General features: G+C 39.8%; 1 protein-coding gene and 1 pseudogene across 1 annotated transcript in view; one reads left to right on the forward strand and one right to left on the reverse strand.

Annotated features, from left to right (window-relative positions):
* Positions 1-264: 264 nt before the first annotated feature.
* The window catches only part of CTH (cystathionine gamma-lyase), a 32184-nt gene continuing 11246 nt past the window's right edge, over positions 265-21202 (reverse strand). Inside the window, exons 5-12 of the mRNA XM_047788656.1 lie at positions 20214-20345; positions 16914-16971; positions 16367-16444; positions 14164-14316; positions 10986-11107; positions 9399-9451; positions 1351-1489; positions 265-811 (exon numbers count right to left, since the gene is read on the reverse strand). Coding sequence (XP_047644612.1) covers positions 785-811; positions 1351-1489; positions 9399-9451; positions 10986-11107; positions 14164-14316; positions 16367-16444; positions 16914-16971; positions 20214-20345 — 762 coding nt within the window. The 3' untranslated portion in view covers positions 265-784. The remainder of the gene's footprint in view (positions 812-1350; positions 1490-9398; positions 9452-10985; positions 11108-14163; positions 14317-16366; positions 16445-16913; positions 16972-20213; positions 20346-21202) is intronic.
* LOC125132195 (HIG1 domain family member 1A, mitochondrial-like) lies at positions 12411-12810 on the forward strand (annotated as a pseudogene).

Below are 21202 nucleotides of genomic sequence, written 5' to 3' on the forward strand. Positions count from 1 at the left end.
GCTGTGGCTCTGATTTGCTCCCTGGCCCAGGAACCTCCACATGCCATGGGAGCAGCCAAAAAAAAAAAGTGGATTTTTAACCTGCCATGTACAGATTTTATAACTAGTCCGCAAACACTAATAGATGAGCATGATAGTTATACAACTGAATTTATAAAAATGAACTTAAGTGGTTGAAACCTCTAAGAGTTAGGAATTAAAAGAGCCCAGGAATGCAAGTTAATGCATAATATATAAACATAATATAGAAGTATCACAGTGGGATGCATTTGATAATTACATTTATTTTTTTTTAATTGTACAATCTTGAATCAGTAGAATTTCACAGACTTTTCAGATATTTAATTTTTGGCTTATGGTAATTAAGTGTAAACCATCGCTTTGAGTGCTGTTTCCAACAATATACAAAAATCACACTAGATTTAAGAATACTCATTTAATAATTTAAACTCCTCAGAAAACATCAAAATGAATTACCACTATACTGTAAACATGATCAATATAAACCTTAAGCTTGAAAAAAGAACACAATCTCCAACAGCAGCACAAATATCACCTACTTCAGACGCAAATTAACAAAAAGACCTTAACAGAATTATCTGTCAATTACAAAAGGGAAACTTTTTATCAGGGATGATCCCTAGAAGATTATAGTTGTGAAAGGTAATGAGGTGCCTTGGGAATTTTCACCTGAAAATTGTACGAAGGCTCTTTAATGGTCCATTCAATTATTCAGAAGTTTTGGTCTTCTCAGGAAGCAACTTCTAATAGCAATTCTGGAATGCTAGTTGTGACTTGCATTTGTAGGGTGCTGCATTAATGGTGCACAAGAAAAATACATTATTAAACCTTCAGGGAATGACTTCACCTTCTCCAAGAATTCTTTTCTGGAGACTCTCATCTTTTAAATCTACAGTTCAGGAGTCCCTAACATGTCTCAGTGGTAACAAACCCAACAAGTATCCATGAGGACACGGGTTAGATCCCCAGCCCTGCTCAGTGGATTAAGGATCCTGCGTTGCCTCAAGCTGTGGTTTTATGTCTCAGACACGGCTTGGATCCCACCTTGCTGCAGGTGTGGCATAGGCTGGCAGCTATAGCTCCAAATCGACCCCTAGCCTGAGAACTTCCATGCCTTGGGTGCAGTCCTAAAAAGACCAAAAACAAACAAAAAAAACTGCAGTTCGGCTGAGTTCCCTGAACATTTACATACCATGTTTATTGTAGTAAGAGAAGTGAAAATCTTTACAGTTCACAGTAAGGCCATTCCATAAATATAGGGAAACCACTCCTGCCCTGTGCTGTGCCCCAAAATTAAGCACACACACACACTGAAATAATAAAACTTACTGCTGCCTTCAAAGCTTGATCTAGATCGTCCATTAGGTCTTGTTTATCCTCTAAGCCCACAGAGAGTCGAATCAGTGTGTCTCTAATTCCAAGGACTTCTCTGTCACTCTTAGGCACAGATGAATGGGTCATGATTGCCCTGGAAAAAAGAGGGAGCAAATTTTTGATCACTATATTGTAGCAGTGGAATTTCTATTTCACAAATTGCAATTATCTTCAAAATTTTTCCTTTTTTTTAGAGCTTTTTAAATGATTTTTATTTTTTCCATTATAGTTGATTTATAGGGTTCTGTCAATTTTCTACCGTAGAGCAAAGTGACCCAGTCACACATACATGTATACATTCTTTTTCTCACATTATCCTCCATCAGGCTCCATCACAAGTGACTAGAGTTCCCAGTGCCATATAGCAGGATCTCTAAAATTTTTCTACCCTAGATATCAAATGCTTCATATACCTACAATGTTTCAAAGGCAAAAAATTAAGAAATTGTGAAAATTATCTCTTCTAGTTATGATTTTAAAAGAAAACCAAGGAGCTCCCGTCATGGCTCAGTGGAAACAAATCTGACTAGTATCCATTAGGACGGAGGTTCAATCCCTGGCCTTGCTCAGTGGGTTAAGGATCTGGAGTTGCCCTGAGCTGTGGTGTAGGTCACAGATGCGGCTTGGATCTGGCGTTGCTGTGGCTGTGGTGTAGGCCAGCGGCTACAGCTCCAATTAGACCCCTAGCCTGGGAACTTCCATATGCCTCAATTGTAGCCCTAAAAAAAAAAAAGAATAAGAAAAAAAGAAAACCAAGATCTTTTATTATTTTTACACCATCAGTAAGGTATACTCAATCAGACACTGAAGGGACCAGTCAAGCACCTCCAGGCAGGAGGGAAAGACACAGTATCCAATGTGTAGATTTTAACACCAGGCTGAATGAATACTTGGCCAGAAGTCATACACACCGTGACCATCCAGCTGGACCTACGAGAGGACTCTTGGACAAGAGCTGGCCAGCATTAATTCCCTCTGGGTCAAAAGATCAATCCAGAACTGGACTTTGGAGGCAGATTAGGGAAAGACAGCCTAGGATTACTAGTACCGATCGCAAAGCATTAGGAATTCCAGCATGAGGCTCATGACATAAGAGGCCTCAGTAGAGGTTCAAAACCATCTAGCAGGAGTTCCCATTGTGGCGCAGTGGTTAGCGAATCCAACTAGGAACCATGAGGTTGCGGGTTCGGTCCCTGCCCTTGCTCACTGGGTTAAGGATCCGGTGTTGCCGTGAGCTGTGGTGTAGGTTGCAGACGCGGCTCGGATCCCGAGTTGCTGTGGCTCTTGCGTAGGCTGGCAGCTACAGCTACAATTAGACCCCTAGCCTGGGAACCTCCATGTGCCGTGGGAGCGGCCCAAGAAATGGCAAAAAGACAAAAAATAAAAATAAATAAATAAATAAATAAATAAAATCCAAAATTTATGAAAAAAAAAAACCATCTAGCAATGCATGATCATCGTCAGCATGTGTAAGGGTAAAGCACCTCTTATGGGTCAGGTGTTGGAGCAAGAACGGGGAAACCAAGAGTGAGATATTTTCTCTACCCTAGATAACAAAGCAGGAGCTAAAAACTTGAAAACTCAGGAGTTCCCTTGGTGGCTCAGTGGTTAATGAATCCGACTAGGAACGATGAGTTTGCGGGTTCGATCCCTGGTCTTGCTCAGCGGGTTAAGGATCTGGCGTTGCCATGAGCTGTGGTGTAAGGTTGCAGACGTGGCTCGAGAAATGGCAAAAAGACCAAAAAAAAAAAAGAAAGAAAATTCAAAAAATAAAGTAGTCTACAGCGAATGCTGAACAAGCATGGAGGACTGCCAGAGCTCAGAGGAGTGAGAATCTAGGGGACGAGCCATCATGGAGGAGAGGCTTACAGTCTTAAGAAGCACTAAGATGTACACTGACGCCAGCACTCACCCCTGTCCCCCCCACCACCAGAAGGAATCGCTTTCTCCTATCTGCTTCAGGTCCAGAGAAACAAATCTTAGTTGTGCTCAAAGTAAATGAATATCTTCTATCACTATAATGAAGTTGTACATGCAAACATCCTCCTTAAAATGTTCAGCCTTTTTAGGCTCTTAGTTCCTTAAAAGAAAGTAAAAGCATAGAAATAAGAACTTAGGCCTCTGGGACCAATAGAGTTGGGTGTAAATCTCAGCCCCTCCTACTGGGTGTAGGGGCTTGAAAAGTTACCTGTCCTCAAAGTCAGATGTCCATATCTAAAACAACAGTAGCTATCACATTTTATTGCTTACCATCAGACAGGTACTCAACTAAATCTTTTTTTTTTTTTTGCTACTGTTTTTGGGGTTTTTTTAGGGCGACACCTGTGGCATATGTAAGCTCCTGGGCTAAGAGTCAAATAGGAGCTGCAGCTGCTGGCCTACATCACTGTCAAAGCAACGACAGATCCGAGCTGCATCTGCAACCTAGGCTGCAGCTTGAGGCAACATTGGCTCCTTAACCCCCTGAGCAAGGCCAGGGATGGAACCCATATCCTCGCAGACACTATGTCAGATCCTTAACCCACTAAGCCACAAATGGAACTCCTTCAACTAAATCATTTATGTGCATTACTTCATACTCTTAAATGGATAAAAATTGGATATAAAACCTATCTCAGGAGTTCCTGTCGTGGCTCATTGGTAATGAACCCAACTAGTATCCATGAGAACATGAGTTCAATCCCAGGCCCTGCTCAGTGGGTTAAGGATCTGGCGCTGCCGGGTGAAGCTGTGGTGAAGGTCCAACATGAGGCTTGGATCCCACATTGCTGTGGCTATGGTGTAGTCCAGCAGCCATAGATAGCTCAGATTTGACCCCTAGCCTGGGAACTTCTATATGCTGCAGGTGAGGCCCTAAAAACAACCACAACAAAAAACTATCTCAAAAGTCTGTCACAGTTATGAATGGAAGAAACATATACGAATCACTTACAAGCACCTGGAATATTTATGCCTAATAAAAAATAATAATTCATAATAGCAATTAGCATTTATTGGGTACTTAGTATGGATCAAGGCATTAGCTTGGGGATTTCTTTCCCCTATGTTCTCACAACAATCCTAAGAGCTGGGTACAGTGTTATCCACATTTTTACAGTTGAGGAAACTGAGATTGAAAGAAGATAAGTAATTTTCCCAGGGTCACCAAGTTAACACATGTTATTAGGTTCAGAGACCAACCCAGTATACACTAGCTCTACTTTCTTTTCCCTGACTTCAGTGCTGTGCTGGTTGTTGTATTGTTGGGAGACAATGAGGGTGATAGAACAGACAAGCCCTGACACTGGCACTGGGCTTAGAGCATAGCTGCAGTGCCTGAGGGCCAAATAACTTTAAACGAAATCCCCAACTAAATCAGGCAAGGTCTATCTTTTTTTTTTGGGTGGGGGGCACACCCACATGTGAAAGTTACCAGGCCAGGAAATGAACCAGCACCACAGCAGCAACCCAAGCCACTGCACTGACAATGCTGGATCCTTAACTCACTGCCATCACTAGAGAACTCCAGGTAAGGTCTATTTTTAAGAGAGCCTTAAGGTAATACATATTTCATCAAAATAAACCAATTTCATATGCTGAGTGTGCCCTCTTGTGCATCCAGACTTACTAGCAAGCATCTTCCTGAAAAACTAACAAAAACCTCCCTGGGTTATCTTAATTATCTGAATCATTATTTGGGCATAATTATTATTATTTTTTTTTAAGAGTATGAAATTGCCTGACTCTCTCAATAAACTATTTACTATAACAGGGCAGGAAATGCGCCGAAATTTTGGTAAGCCCTGACATTCCTCAGAACATAGTTATTCCAGAAATGTTTATGAAAATTAGAACATAGAAACATACCATTCATTTAATACAGTTGAAAATTAATAGGCAATGACATTGATTTATCCCTGTAATAATTATAATAACATGATCATAGAAACATTGTTAAAAACAGGAGTTCCCACTATGGTATAGTAGTTTAAGAATCTGACAGCAAGACAGGATTAAGATGGAGGAATAGAAGGACTGGAGCGCAACTTCTCTTCTAAAAACAACAAAATTCACAACTAAAGACTGAGCAATCTTCACCAAAATGGACCGGAAACCTTAAAAATACCCTACTCCAGAAGAAATAAGAGGAGGCCATATCAAGAGGCAGGAGGGGCGATTTCAACACAACCCCATACCTCCGGGGTGGAAGCTCCAGACTGAAAACTAACTGGCTCACAGAGACTCACCTACAGGAGTGAGAGTTCTGAGCCCCACATCAAACCCTCACGTGCGGGGATCTGGCACTGGGAGAAAGAGCCCCTGGAGCATCTGGCATTGAAGGCCAGTGGGGCTTGTGCACAGGAGTTCCACAGGACTGGGGGAAACCGAGACCCCATTCTTAAAAGGTGCACACGGACTTTCACGTGCACTAGGTCCCAGGGCAGAGCGAGGTCTCCACAGGAACCTAGGTCAAACATAACTGCAGTTCTTGGAGGACATCCTGGGAAAACAGGGGTGAATGTGGCTTGTTGTGAGGGAAGGACATTGAAGGCAAAGCTCTCGGGAATATTCAGCAGTTGCCTTTCTCTGGAGGTGGCCATTTTGGGAAAATCTGGCCCCACCCGTCAGTCAGTGCCGAGAAACCCCAGGGCAAACAACAATCCAGGTGGGATCACAGCCCCACCCCTCAGTAAACAGGCTACCTAAAGAGCCTCAGGCACACAGCTGCCTCTAATCCCATCCAGAGACAAAGCCCCACCCACCAGAGGGATTAGAATCGGCTCCACCTACCAGTGGGCAGGCATCAGCCCCTCCCATCAGGAAGCCTACAGCAAGCCCCTCATACCGACTTCAGCCACAAGGGGGGCAGACATCAGAAGTAAGAGGCTATAACTCTATTATCTGTAAAAAGGTCACCACACCAAACACCTATAAAAATGAAAAGACAGAGAACTATAACTCAGATGAAGGAGAAAGGAAAAACCCCAGAAAATCAGCTAAGCAATGAGGAGATTCTCAGCCTCCAGGAAAAAGACTTTAGACTGTTGATGCTGAAGATGATGCAAGACATTGGAAATAAACTGGAGGCAAAGATGGATAACTTACAGGAAACACTGACCAAAGAGATACAAGATAAAAAATTTAAACAAGAAGAGATGCAAAAGACAATAACTGAAATAAAAAATTCACTAGAAGCAGCTAACAGAAGAACACAGGAGTCAGAAGAATGAATAAGTAAGGTGGAGGACAGATTAGTGGGAATTACGGATGCAGAACAGAAAAGAGAAAAAAGATTGAAAAGAAATGAAGAGAGTCTCAGAGAACTCTGGGACAACGTTAAACGCACCAACATTTGTATTATAGGGGGTGCCAGAAGGAGAAGAAAGAGAGAAGGAGACAGAAAAAATATTCCAAGAGATAATAGCTGAATAATTCCCTAACATGGGAAAGGAACCACTCATTCAAATCCAGGAAGCACAACAAGTACCATATAAAATAAACACAAGGAGGAACACACCGAGACACATAATAATCAAACTGACCAAAATTAAAGACAAAGACAAAATCTTGAAAGCAGCTAGGAAAAAGAAACAAGCAACATACAAGGGAACCCCAACAAGGTTATCAGCAGATTTTTCAGCAGAAACTCTGCAGGCCAGAAGGGAGTGGCATGATATACTTAACGTGATGAAAGGAAAAAACCTCCAGCCAAGATTACTTTACCCAGCAAGGCTCTCATTCAGATTTGAAGGAGAAATCAAAACCTTCACAGATAAGCAAAAGTTGGGAGAATTCAGCAACACTAAACCAGCCTTACAACAAATACTAAAGGAACTTCTCTAAGCAGGAAAGAAAAGACAGCAACAGGAAGCAAAAATTCCACAAATGACAAGGCTCACCAGTAAAGGTATATATACAGTAAAGATACGAAATCATCCATGCACAATTATACCACCAAAATCAGAAATCATGAGAAGAGGTGGGTACAAATGCGGAACACTGGAGATGTACTTGCAATTAATAGAACAACTTAAAACAATCTCATATACACAGAGACTCTTATATCAAAACTTCAGAATAACTGCAAACCAAAAATCTACAATTGATACACAAACAAGGAAATCTCTGGAGAAGAAATATATCTCATAGTAAATAAGTGCATAATCCACCATAAAGGGGGTCATTTGACATCATTCTTGGAATGCTGAAGTCTTCTTAGATCTGATTCTGATTTCCTCTCCATCAAAGAATTTGATAATTATAATTAAATAATGCAACTGTACAATTAAATAATTCAGTTTTACGATTGTATTATTAATAATCATTTCTCTACATGGTACAAGGTAAGATCTATAATGTCTTATTTATAACATCACCTAGAATGGTGTAATGCCTATGTTGGAGAATCAAAAAGATGTAACAAATTGTGAGGACATATTTATATAGTTACACTGTTTTTTAACCAATTTATGCATTTTATATTTTACTTGTTTTCAGAGGGTGTTTTATTTTTGTTATGCTTACCAGTTAAGTTATTCTTTTTATTATGCTCTATAAAATATTTAATGGTATATAAGGCTTTCTTCTTTATAAATTTTATTTGCATAATATAACAATTTTAATATAATGCTAATTGTTAAAGAAAAATTGAAATGTAATAGATAATACTAAATATTAAGGATGAAAGCCATACAAAATGGGATAAAGTATAGAATAAATTTCCTATTTGTCTCAGCATATTTTCCATTCCACTTCAGCAGATGGAGTCAATCTGTTTCTTAAGATCCATGTTATAATAATCTGTGTGAATGTAATTGTGTTTAAATGCATGTATTTTATTCTGTAAAAAAAAATAAAAATTTCAAAAAAAAAAAAAAAGAATCTGATAGCAGTAGCTCAGGTTGTTGCAGAGGCATGGGTTTAATCCCATGCAGTGCAGTGGGGTAAAGGATCCAGTGTGGCTGTAGCTGTGATATAGGTCACAGCTGTGACTTGGATTGAGTCCCTGGCCTGTGAAATTTCATTGGCCACAGGTGCAGCCATTTAAAATATATATATATATCAGGATATAGCTCAGAAATGCTTGCTGGGACAGGTACTCAATAATAATCATTATTTTAACTATTGAGACCATTTCATAGATGAAAGATTGAAGCTCAAAGGTTAAGTGATTGATGGTCTTAAATTCAGATCTAGCCTGCTTTAACCTCCTCACTCATGGTTTCTGATGCAAAGTCTCAGGGTGAAATTGCTAACATACTCCTGAGTGACATCTGAATAAGCAGCAAAACTTCCTGAATCTTTGTTTCTTTGTCTGTAATGTAAGTTGTTGGACTCTCTGATCGGAGGCTGTTTTGTGTCCTAATATCCTCTGGTGCCTTGATGAAAGTAGATGAATTGTTTCTGTCAGTGAGTGAAGGGCCAGGAATTGGGTTTATCTTAGAGACAACATGAGCCATTCAAGGTTTACTCCAGAGAGAACAGAAAATAAATGGGCTGGATGGTAACAAGTGCCCTCCTCTGACAAATAAGAATGCAGAGGTTATCAGAAACACATTCTCCACCTTCCTGGGAACCTTGAAATTAGCGCTTCTGGTACAAAGTCTCCTGGGTCAGAGGCCTGAGAATTACTGCTGGAATCTCCTTTAGGCAAACAGGAAAAAAGCAATATTTGGGAGGACATAGCTTACTGATTAGTAGCCCCATTAGATTTTTATTTGTCTCCATTCTACTGAGTTAGAGCCCATTCCAACTAGACAGTGCCATGCTGCCCTACTGCTAAATATCTTGAATTATCCCCAATTTTATCCTACTCCTTTTCAAAACAATCATTGGAGCTGAAATCAAAATTAAAATACTGAGAAAAATAGGAGTCCCTGGCAGCATAGTGGGTTAAGGATCCAGCATTGTCACTGAAGCAGCTCAGGTCACTGCTATGGCATGGTTTGGATCCCTGGCCTCAGAATTTCTGCATGCTGCAGGTGCAACCAAAAAAAAAAACAGAAAAACAGAAATATACTTACGGAAGCTCAGCAAGACTTTCATATCCTCCCAAACTCTCAGCCAGAGTAAATAACTATGACAAAGAAAACATTAATTTAGATCTTCCACTAAAACAAAAATACTGAAATCTAAAATTAATGGTTTTAATAAAATGGCCTGGGCAGGGGATAGAATATAATAATGATTATGAATAAACTGTAAATTGAGTTAAAAAAAAACAACTTGGGGAAAAAATGAGAATAAAATCCATAATAATTATTTCACCAATTAGACATACTTTGTATTAATTTTTAAAATACTAAAAGTTGATTAAGGTGAATCTTTAATCTTCCTTATTTGACCTATTACTTAAGTAATACTGAACATGAGCTCTAAAACCTCAGAAGTATTACATTTGAGACCTAGCTCTGTGGTTATCCTTTAAATAAAGAAATCTAATGTCATACACACTTAATTGTTAATAGGTTATCACTTATGAAATTAACACATACATTTAACTCCTTTCTCCATACCCTACTATATTTCTGATTTTAGAAGTGGACGTATTTTAGAACCAGTAGGATTTTGACTAATCTGGCAACATCCTTTTCTTTAGATCTATAGAATTTAAAACTCAGAGTCTTAAATACATTACACATGAGCTTACACATGAGCTCAGTGTAAGCCCAAGGTATGTTTGGAGTTACACAGGCTCTTTCCCAGGGCCCCTGAGAGGCTCCTGCCTCTGTGACTGTTTGACAAAGGCCTCCCTTCTCTCACTCTAGGCAGGTGCAGCCTAAGATGCACAGGGTTTGGATAGTCATTACTAGGCTGGATTTCAGAACAGACTTTTGGCAGTGCACTGCCCCCAAACTACTGAAGTTTCACATAATATTTCATTTGAGGAGTTCCCACTGTAGTGCGATGGGATTGGTGGTGTCTATGCAATGCCAGGACGAAGGTTTGATCCCTCGCCTAGCACAGTGGGTTAAAAGATCCAGCATAGTGGCAGCTGTGGTGTAGGTCACAACTGCAGCTTGAACCTGATCCCTGGCCTGGGAACTCCATATGCCTTGGGGCGGCCAAAAAAGAAAAACTCACTTGAAAAGGTAGTTCACTTTAAATTTAAAAACCAGTACCTTGGAGTTCCTGTTGTGGCTCAGCGGTAACAAACCTGACTAGTATCCATGAGGATGCCAGTGTGATCCCTGGCCTTGCTCAGTGGGTTAAGGATCCAGCATTGCCATGAGCTGTGGTGTAGGTTGCAGATGCAACTCAAATCCTGAATTGCTGTGGCTGTGGCATAGGCCAGCAGATGCAACTCCAATTTGACCCCTAGCCTGGGAACTTCCATATGTGGCAAGTGAGGCCCTAAACACACACACACACAGAGCCATCTGGTTCTTCCATGTGGCTATGGATACTGCTAGGCCTCCAGGAAACTCGTGTTATCACTTATTTTAATTGATGTTCCAACCTTACGCATTTCACAACAAAGAGGCTTGTGGGTGTGACCTATAGGTACAAAAACATTAATCTAAGCTGGGTGGAAGTGAGAAATAATGAATATAATAATGCTAGAAGGTCTTAACTTGTCTACAATTGAAAAACCTGTTCTGAGAGTTTACCTTCAGGCTCTTGAGGAAGGTCTCAGCATGATGAAGGGAGCCCTTGATATAAAAGGCGATCATCCCAGGGCAACCTGTGCACTGACGCTTTGCCAACTCATGCTGAGGATGAGAGGGCAACCCTGTAATCAAAGTCTTATTTTAGAGTTAAACATGTAATTTCAGAACAACAAAAAAGTCACTGTTTTCTTAGCTAAACTGCGAATGAGCCTCGTAAGGAGCTGTATGCCACATTCACATCAGGCCTCTTGTTCTGGCCCCTGTCTATCTCTCTAGCTTCATTTTCACATATCTTCTCTAGCTTGTCCATGCTCTAGCCATACCAGCTTTCTTTACACCAGTGGTACCACACCCTTTTTCATCTCAGGACTTTTGCACAAGCTGTCCCTTTAAGTTGGAACATTCTCCCTACGGACTGCTCCCTTCCCTCTGTTAATTATATCCTCTGATTTCTTGCTTAATATCTGTTTTATCCACCAGACTAGCTCCATGAGGAGAAAGCAATTTCTTTGGGTAATAATTGGATTTTAATTCCTAATACAAAGCCTGGCCAATGGTTGGCAATTAATAAGCAGTTATTTTATTTTGTTTTTGTCTTTTTTAGGGCAGCAGCTGTGGCATAGGGAAATTCCCAGGCTAGGGGTTGAATCGGAGCTACAGCTACCAGCCTACAGACACCACAGCCACAGCCACGCCAGATCCAAGCTTCAGCTGTGACCTACACCACAGCTCGAGGCATTGCCAGATCCTTTAACCCACGGAGCAAGGCCAGGATCAAACCTGCATCCTCATGGATACCAGCTGGGTTTGTTACCGCTGAGCCACCACATTGGGAACTCCCAATAAACAATTATTGAAAGTCTTAAATCCCTTGTACATGCCCTTTGGACAAATACTACCCATTCAGGACACTGCCCAAAACTTTTCTCCCTCCCTCCATCAAAACATACACCAATCAATCCAGAATACATATTAGGGTATTTAGTCTCATGTGTATTTCTGCCTTGGTTTATCTAAATTTCTTGAGGGCAGGGATCAAGTCTAATTCTCCTGTGCACCCAAGACTACATGGCCACATATCTCAAAGGGGTTTAAAATAACTATTTACTTAAGACCAAATTAAAAGAATGGTAACATAAATCCAAAAGGTAGTACTTAAGTCTGCAAACTCCACGTGAGCATTTCTAGATGCTATGAGAGGTGCAGGAATTTTTTAAAAAAGTAAGAGAACTTTGGGGAAACTTTGTACATAGGCATCAAGTTTCAACTTGATAAGTATCAATTCTCAATCTATAGCAGGTAAAAGTTAAAACTAGTGCAGAACAGCAGACTGATAAAATTATAAGCAAATATAAGCCGGCCGGATGGTGAGTGTGAGCATGGGACCAAAAGCAGTTTGGCGCTTGGGAGGTCTTGCTGTAGTAGGAAGATTCTTCAATCACTATGTCAGCTGACACAGATGTTTCTCTTTCTTCACATGATGAGGATCAGGGATCTAAACTTATTCAAAAAGCAAAAGAGGCACCATTTGTCCCCACTGCAATGGCAGGTTTTGCTGCAATCACTGCATGTGGATTATATAAATTGAAGAGCAGGGGAAATACTAAAATACATTCATGTGGCTGCCCAAGGCTTTGTTGTGGGAGCAATGACTCTTGGTATGGGTTACTCCATGTATCAGGAATTCTGGGCACAACCTAAACCTAGAAGAAGAGATGCTGTCTTGGTCTTGGTGGTGCTTGCTTTAGTTAGACATCTCATATTGAGGTTATATGTTTATGTTGAAAATAAATTAAGTGGATCAGACATTAACACAATAATTTGAATACTGGTTTTCTTTCTTGGCGTGATTTGCCTGTCGACCAAGTTACTGGTGACCAGTTTAGTAGCTAGGTTATTCAGGGGAGTCACATTAGCACAAAAGAAACAGGTCACCTTTAAATGCATTTGGTAGTGGTAAAATATCCACCTTCCTAAACATCTCTGTTGAAATTAGTTCTAAAGAAGACACAACTTAGAATAGATTTCCAAGGAGATCCTGCTGAATAGCATTGAGAACTTTGTCTAGAGACTCATGTTGCAACAGAAGAAAGGCTGGGGGAAAAATGTAATTATAATGTATACATGTAAGGATAACCTGACCCCCTTGCTGTACAGTGGGAAAAAAATAATAATAAATAATTAAAAAAAAAAAAAAGAAGACAACATGCCAATCCTGAAATACTCCCAGCTGCTGCAGAATATCACATGCTTTTTGATGTAATGTAGAAATCCTATTTACTCCAGTTAATTTAACTCTTTTCTGACTGCCCTGTGGACTAAGTATTCAGCTTTAAGGGCTGGTTGGCTCTTGAGGTACCCTTTCAGAACAGGGCATGCAATATAACATTATAAGCCTTCTACAACTGACAGTATGTTTGGTGTGTTTTTAAGCCAAACATAAAAAACTGGTAACAGAGCTACATAGAAGTAGTATTTATTACAGAATCATACTTGTAAACAGGAGAATAATTTAATTACGGATCCCCATTTAGCACTTTTATAAATGCAGAGTTATGTTTTGCTGCTGTTATGTTAGAATAATATTTAAATTTCATCTAGAAATAGAAGTATTTGAAGTGCTAATGCAAAAGTAAATGAAAAATACTGTTTAAACATGTGCAGTAAGTTTATTTTCTCTGTAAGCATCATAAATGTTAAACTAAATAAATTATCTATAATGGAGGTTATTGATTTATGAGCAGGCTGGTTTGGTCAGACATTATACGCAAACTTTGGGAGACTATAGAATGCTTTGTTGCACCTGTGAAATTCTCTTGTCTCATCTGAATTTACATTCCATGGTGATAACACCGTAAATGTAGTGTTAATAAAGTAAGTGAACACACACACACACACAAAATCAGAAGCAAATAAACTCGAACGTAAAAGGTCACAATCCTGGAATAGGTATAGACAGACCTTTAAGCTAAAGGCCATCAGAGGAACATCTAATATATAAGACTAATTTTTTTTTTTTTTTTTTGCTTGCGGCATATGGAAGTTTATGATAAGTGAACAACATAAAAATACAAGAAAGTACTTAACATTTATAAATAATGTTACATAAACAGGATGTTTAGAATAACACTTAAAATCCTAGTATAACCACATGTGCTTAGAAAGCAGAATAACATACCAGGATAAATAACTTTTTCTACCAGAGGATGTGATTCCAAAAACTGAGCAACTGCCATTCCATTTTCAAAATGCTTCTCCATGCGGACCTGTAGAGTCTTCAGACCTCGATTGCAGAGGTAGCAGTCAATAGGAGACGGAACTGCTCCAAGAGCTGCAAGATGAACATGTCCTGGGTTGGACTGAAGTTGAGAAGGGACACAGAAAAGTCTCTCACCGATCTTTTCCATTATAGTGACTAAGAGGCTAGCTACAAAACCCAATGTTTGAGTTTTAGTAGGAAAAATTTGGAGTTCCTGTCGTGGTGCAGTGGTTAACGAATCTGACTAGGAACCATGAGGTTGCGGGTTTGATCCCTGGCCCTGCTCATGTGGGTTAAGGATCGGGTGTTGCCGTGAACTGTGGTGTAGGTCGCAGACACGGCTCAGATCCCGAGTTGCTGTGGCTCTGGTGTAGGCCAGTGGTTACAGCTCCGATTCGACCCCGAGCCTGGGAACCCCCATATGCCGTGGGAAACGGCCCTAGAAAAGGCAAAAAGACAAAATAGTAATAATAATATATCAAATTAGAAGCATGAGAAGGAGGCATCAAAGCTGCTTAGAGAAATGGGCTTTAAAATGAGGATAAATGAATATCCTGAAAACTAAGTACAACACAATGATATGAACTTTTCAAATATAAGCATCAGTAGTCCTTTCAATGATTTTAAGGAAAGGACACTGCGCATAGTTTAATCTTGTATTAATACTGAGTGTTCTAGCAGTGTTCTAATTAGCTTTTTTTCTTCCCCTTGGTCTTTTGTCTTTTTATGGCCGCACCCGCGGCGTATGGAGGTTCCCAGGCTAGGGGTCGACTGGAATCGGAGCTATGACTGACAGCCTACACCACAAGGTGGATCCGACCGGTGTCTGTGACCTACACCACAGTTCACCACAACATTGGATCCTTAAAACCCACTGAGAGAGGCCAAGTCAGGGATCGAACCCTCATCCTCATGGATACCAGTTGGGTCCATTATCCACTGAGCCACGACAGGAATTCCCCTAATAAGCTTTTGAATCAAGCAGATTGTGATCTACCATGCCTCCAGGATACCTGCCTCAGTTCTTTCTTTTTATAAATGAAAGGAATTTAGCAAGCAATGTATTTTCCCCAGCATCCCCTTTTGTTACTCTACTACTTATTCCCTCGAAGGGATTTTTTACTTCTAATTATGTCTGTATCTTATCTTTCAGTCAAATTGCAGTTGTAAAATCAAGTCTCTTTCAGTAAACTCTTAACCAAACCTGAGCTAACTAAACAATCTAAACAGAAAACAGATGTTTGAAGATCTGTTGAAAAATATCAGTTTACATCTTAAATGCCATTTAAAATTAATCACCATTCCAGATATAAAAGGTATAAGAAAGCCATTGTTCCAAATGCTTAAAAAAAAAAAAAACAAGTCTTAAAACTAAAAATTCACTTGAGCTTTACCAATTTATAATCAAAATTATTATGGATTTTGTTGTTGGTTTTTTGGAGGGTTTTTTTTTTTCCTGTGCTTGCAGCATGTGGAAGTTCCCAGCCAGGAATGGTACCCATGGCACAGTAGTAACTGGAGCTGCTGAAGTGACAATGCCAGATCCTTAAACTGCTGTGCCACAAGAAAATCCCAAAATTAACGTGAATTGTAAAAATAACAAAACTAATCCCTTGGTCATGTTGTAAAGCCCTATCATGCCATAACTTTTATTTTATTTATTTATTTATTTATTTATTATTATTATTATTTTTTTTTTTTTGTCTTTTTGCTATTTCTTTGGGCCGCTCCCGCGGCATATGGAGGTTCCCAGGCTAGGGGTCCAATCGGAGCTGTAGCCATTGGCCTACACCAGAGCCATAGCAACGCAAGATCCGAGCCGCGTCTGCAACCTACACCACAGCTCAGGGCAACGCTGGATCGTTAACCCACTGAGCAAGAGCAGGGACCGAACCTGCAACCTCAGGTTCCTAGTCGGATTCGTTAACCACTGCGCCACGACGGGAACTCCCATAACTTTTATTTTTAAAACCCAGTTTTTCTATTTTCCTCTAAAAAAAAATCTTATTTTCCCCCTATAGCTCTCATTTCTTCCTAAATTAGTAGAACGCTATTCCTTTACAACATTTAATGGAAATACAAATATCAAACATAGGGGAAATCCAGGCTTTTTAATACTTACAATTTTGCAAGAAACGGAGCCTACTATGAAGAGTCTCAGAATTAAGTGACACTAAGCCCATTACAACATCACTGTGGCCTAAAACAACAAAACCAAAAGCAACAACAACAACAAAAATCTTGTTAAAAAAAGTTGCAAACAATGTATGTTTGTTCCTTGTTTTATAATTTCTAAACATGACTTGGAAAAGCTCTCTGGGAAAAAGCCCTATAGAATAAGTTTAAATATACTTTATTCAATTTAATAGTAGTAAAAGCTATACCTAAACAATAAAATTAAAATCATATTAAATGTTTCTTTTTAGGCTATCAACAGTGTAAAATTATAACCTTTATAGTAAATTTTAACCCTCTGCTGAAAAACCATGAGCATAGTTTTTGTCTGTTTTAAATGGAATCCCGTATTTAATGAAAACATAATTTTCTTACTTTCTACATGTCAGAGAAAATCTGAATAATAATAGAAAAGGGATCAAAATATCAAAGCTGATGCTCTTTTCACCTATCCATGGAAAACAGCACTCAAGTGTAGGCTGTGCATGTCTTACCATTCATATATTTTGTTGCTGAATACATACAAATATCAGCTCCCAGAGCCAAAGGCCGCTGAAATAAATAAAAGGGTTTTATTTTAAATGGGAAATTGCTTGAAAATATGCTCCATTACTTGTCTATTTGCTATTGTAAATTCCATTCCTATTCTAACTTTTCAAAAATACATACATCTTAAAATTTTCCAGGATCTCCGATATTATCTTTCCCTTTTCTCATTCCCACCAAATACAAATACCATGTATTGGACCCAGTATTCAATCCAAAGGCACAAATTCCCTGGAAATGACAGGTAAACCCAAGTGAGCAGGTTTTCTGAACTTGTTTTTTTAGAGCAATTGCTGACCTAAACTGATTTCCTGGAGGAGAGATGTTTGCATTTTATGACTCAGTAAACTCAAAGAATAGCTGACAAACATTCAGCAATTGTCATGTCAAGAAGTATAAAATTAATTTGCTTAGATTTTTAATCATTGTAACCTTATAACATATGTTTTGACCTTGCTTTTATTGACTCTTCATTACTTTTATTTTACTAGTTGTGTCAAGTATAAAATAACTTATGAAGAAATTTGTTTGGATTGTTTTCCCTCACTCAATTTTCCTGGCAAAGTAATCCTTTTTAAATGTCTTTGTTTACAGTGAGGGTTATTTATAGTCAACTTGTTCACTGAAAAATATAACATCAACATCTTTCCATTTATATTTTCTTTAAAATTGTGTGTGTGTGTGTGTGTGTGTGTGTGTGTGTGTGTGTGTGTGTAACCTCACTAGGCAGGGGCTATGAGACTTTTCATTTAGGGTTTCAAAAATAAGATCGGAGTTCCCACTGTGACACAGTGGGGTAAGATCCAGTGTTGTTTCTGTGGCATCAAGGTTTCAATCCCTGGCCCATGGCAGAGGGTTAATGCAGCCAGGCATTACTGCAGTTATGGCATACATCACAGCTATGGCTTGGATTCCATCCTTGGCCTGGGAATTCCATATGCCACAGGTGCAGCGAAGAAGAAAAAAAAAAGGGATGATTTAAGTACTCAAAGCACTATTTACATAGGTATTTGCTCATCTCTAAAGTGATGGGCGCAATGCTGAAAACAAGCAGGGCCCTGTGTGGCTCCTGGGTCCAAAAGCCTATTTCTCCCACTTCTTATTTTTAGGAAATAGGCCTCATTCAGCCTTCAAGACCTTCCTTGAATTCTAATGGGTAGGTTCAAGCAGTTGCTACTCAGGAAAGGGAGAGGCAGCAGAGACAAAGGAGGAGCAGTCAGGAAACAGTGGTGCAGGCTTGGGGCAGGGTCCTGGTTTCTCCTCAAGAGATACACATAGCAGTATCTTTGAGCTCTTCTGTAGAACTGAAACCCCCAATAAATAGAAGATGTTAACTACTTGAAGAAACATTCTTCATTCCAGAAAGGTCATGGTGTGATAATCTCAAGAACAACTAAAACGCCAGCTTTGTGAAGCTCGCCCCTACCCTGATCCTTCCTCACATGTAATGCCAGATCCGAGCAGCATCTGTGACCTACACCACAGATCACAGCAACGCCAGATCCTTAACCCACTGAGCAAGGCCAGGGATCGAACCCACGTCCTCATGGATACTAGTGGGGATTGTTACCACTGAGCCACAATGGAACTCCTAAAGCTACTCGTTTCTACTTCACCCAAAACTCTGTCTCTGTGTTTCTATTTGGCACCAGTGGATAGAGGCTAAGTTTCAGCAACAAGGTCTCTTCCAGTGTTAACATTCTATAAACTCTGTGGTCAAAAGGAAAAACAAAAACCAGTAACTAACATACGTTGATCTTGTTGTGCACCAAGACTATGGTAAATACGTAACTCAGTGAAGTATTTTTCAAAATACTTTACTGGACGTTTATGACTCTAATGCACAGATGGTGAAAAGAGACTAAGAAAAAATAGATCATTCAGATTAAAAAACTGGTAGAGTCATGGCTCACACCCAAACTACCTGAATTCAGAGGTTCTATGCTGCAACTTTATGCTAATATAACCATGTTGTCTTGTGGGATTTATAGAAGATCCAGAAGACAAAAGGAAGGGAAGAAAGAATATATCCAGTTTTCTATGAGGGGAAAACAATGGGAGGACCTTTTCAGAAGATATGCTTTCTGAAACGGATGCATGTGGTTGCCTGGGGACAATGTGATTGTGATTCATTCGACTGGAATGAATCCAGATTGAAATGAAGCAAACTGCAGCCTCCGCCATGAGGAATGTGATGTGGGCTTCAGAAAGGTAGAAAAACTGGACCTATTTTAGTGATAGTAGTAGAAGAAAAAGGGCCAAGCATGATGAGTAACCTGGGCAGGCCCAGGCTAAAACAATTCATACAATATCCTTGAGAATACACAGGAGTCACTATGACTCAGCTAGAGCAATCCTACACTGTGTTAACCGGCCTACTGTAAGAGGTACATGGGTAAAGAGCTGGGATAAAGACTCCCAAGAGTGAAAATCACTTGGGACAAATCAATGATGCCAGAAGATTTTCACTTGGAAACTGACTAGCCAATGTAACTATCAGCCAAAGATACATCATGAGCCAAAGGTAGATGGCCCATGAAGCTGTCTAAATGCCATGTAGCCAGGAAATGTGCTTCATGAAAAGCAGGTAAAACACAGTAGTGCCTTCTGAATAAAACAGAGGACAATGAAGAACAGGTTTATGCAAACTACCAGGGAGTCAGCCACTCACAAGGGAGGCAGCAGCCTGGGTCAAATTCAGGGACCCAGTACAGAATGGGGAATGTAAACAACTGAGCTTTTAAACATCTGTGTAATTGAAGAGCTGGAGAAAATGAGCTGGGGAGTTCCCGTTGTGGCACAGTGGTTAACGAATCCGACTAGGAACCATGAGGTTGTGGGTTCAGTCCCTGCCCTTGCTCAGTGGGTTAAAGATCCGGCATTGCCACGAGCTGTGGTGTAGGTCGCAGACGCGGCTCGGATCCCGCGTTGCTGTGGCTCTGGTGTAGGCCAATGGCTACAGCTCCAATTCAACCCCTAGCCTGGGAACCTCCATATGCCACGGGAGTGGCCCAAGAAATAGCAAAAAGACAAAAAAAAGAAATAGCAAAAAAAGACAAAAAATATATATATATATACAAAGTCACCTACAACACATTAACCTAGGGTTGAAAAGCCATTAACTAAAGGTAGAAAAGATCCAATTTTAATTCTTTGTCTAATTAATGATGTAAACAAATCCTTTCTCTCCTAGTTACAGGTATCTGTTTAGTCTACTAATCATGCAAAAAAATATAATGTTCACTTACCTGGAAATATGCAGACATAAAAGTGTTATCCACAACCAAAATAATATCTCCATGTTTATGGACTATCTGTGCACAGGCTTCAATGTCAATCATCTTCAAGGTAGGGTTTGTGGGTGTTTCAATCCAAACAAGCTAAAATAATTCAGCAAATGACAAAAGTTCATAAAAATAATCTGCACAAACATAATACTCTCATATACTGTAACTATGTTGGAAGACCATGGATGACAAAGTTTGAAGGTCTGAATCTGAATTCTCACCCCATGAATTTCTGGGGTCATAGCTAAGTAACTAACCCTCTATATACCCCTAAGTTTTCATCTATACAATGATTGACAATATGCACCTTATACAGTTGTTATAAGGACCAAATGAGATAATGTACATATAAGCAGAAAAGCACTCAATTTAATTATCGTAATTACTTTCCATTAAAAAAGGAAGAATTCCAAAGACATGGATGGTTCAATGCCTGGGAATTTTGTCCTCAAAAATAAATAAAATAGGTTGTCTAAGGTTACATTCTTGAATTTTCAATAAAGGGAGCTATCCCAGGAGTTACTGGGTGACAGTGGGTTAAGGATACAGCTTACCACTGCAGTGGCTCAAGTTTGATCCCTGGCTCGAGAATCACATGCCTTGAGTGTGGCCAAGAAAAAGAAATCTAAATAAAGAGAACTCCCCCTATTACGCCAAAAATACCCTGAATAGCAACTTAAATGACACCAGGTGCCCAAGAAACTACAAAATAAGTCCCCAGAACTTGAGGAGTACGTTTTTTTCTTTTTAGGGCTGCAACCAAGGCACATGGAAGTTCCCAGGCTAGGGTTGAATTGGAGCCACAGCTGCTGGCCTACTCTACAGTCACAGCAACAGCAATACCAGATCCAAGCCACATCTGTGACCTACACCAAGGCTTGTGGCAATGCCAGATCCTTAACCCACTGAGCAAGGCCAGTGATCAAACCTGCATCCTTGTGGATACTAGT

Source organism: Phacochoerus africanus, chromosome 8, assembly GCF_016906955.1.
Source record: "Phacochoerus africanus isolate WHEZ1 chromosome 8, ROS_Pafr_v1, whole genome shotgun sequence".
NCBI classification, from domain to species: domain Eukaryota; kingdom Metazoa; phylum Chordata; class Mammalia; order Artiodactyla; family Suidae; genus Phacochoerus; species Phacochoerus africanus.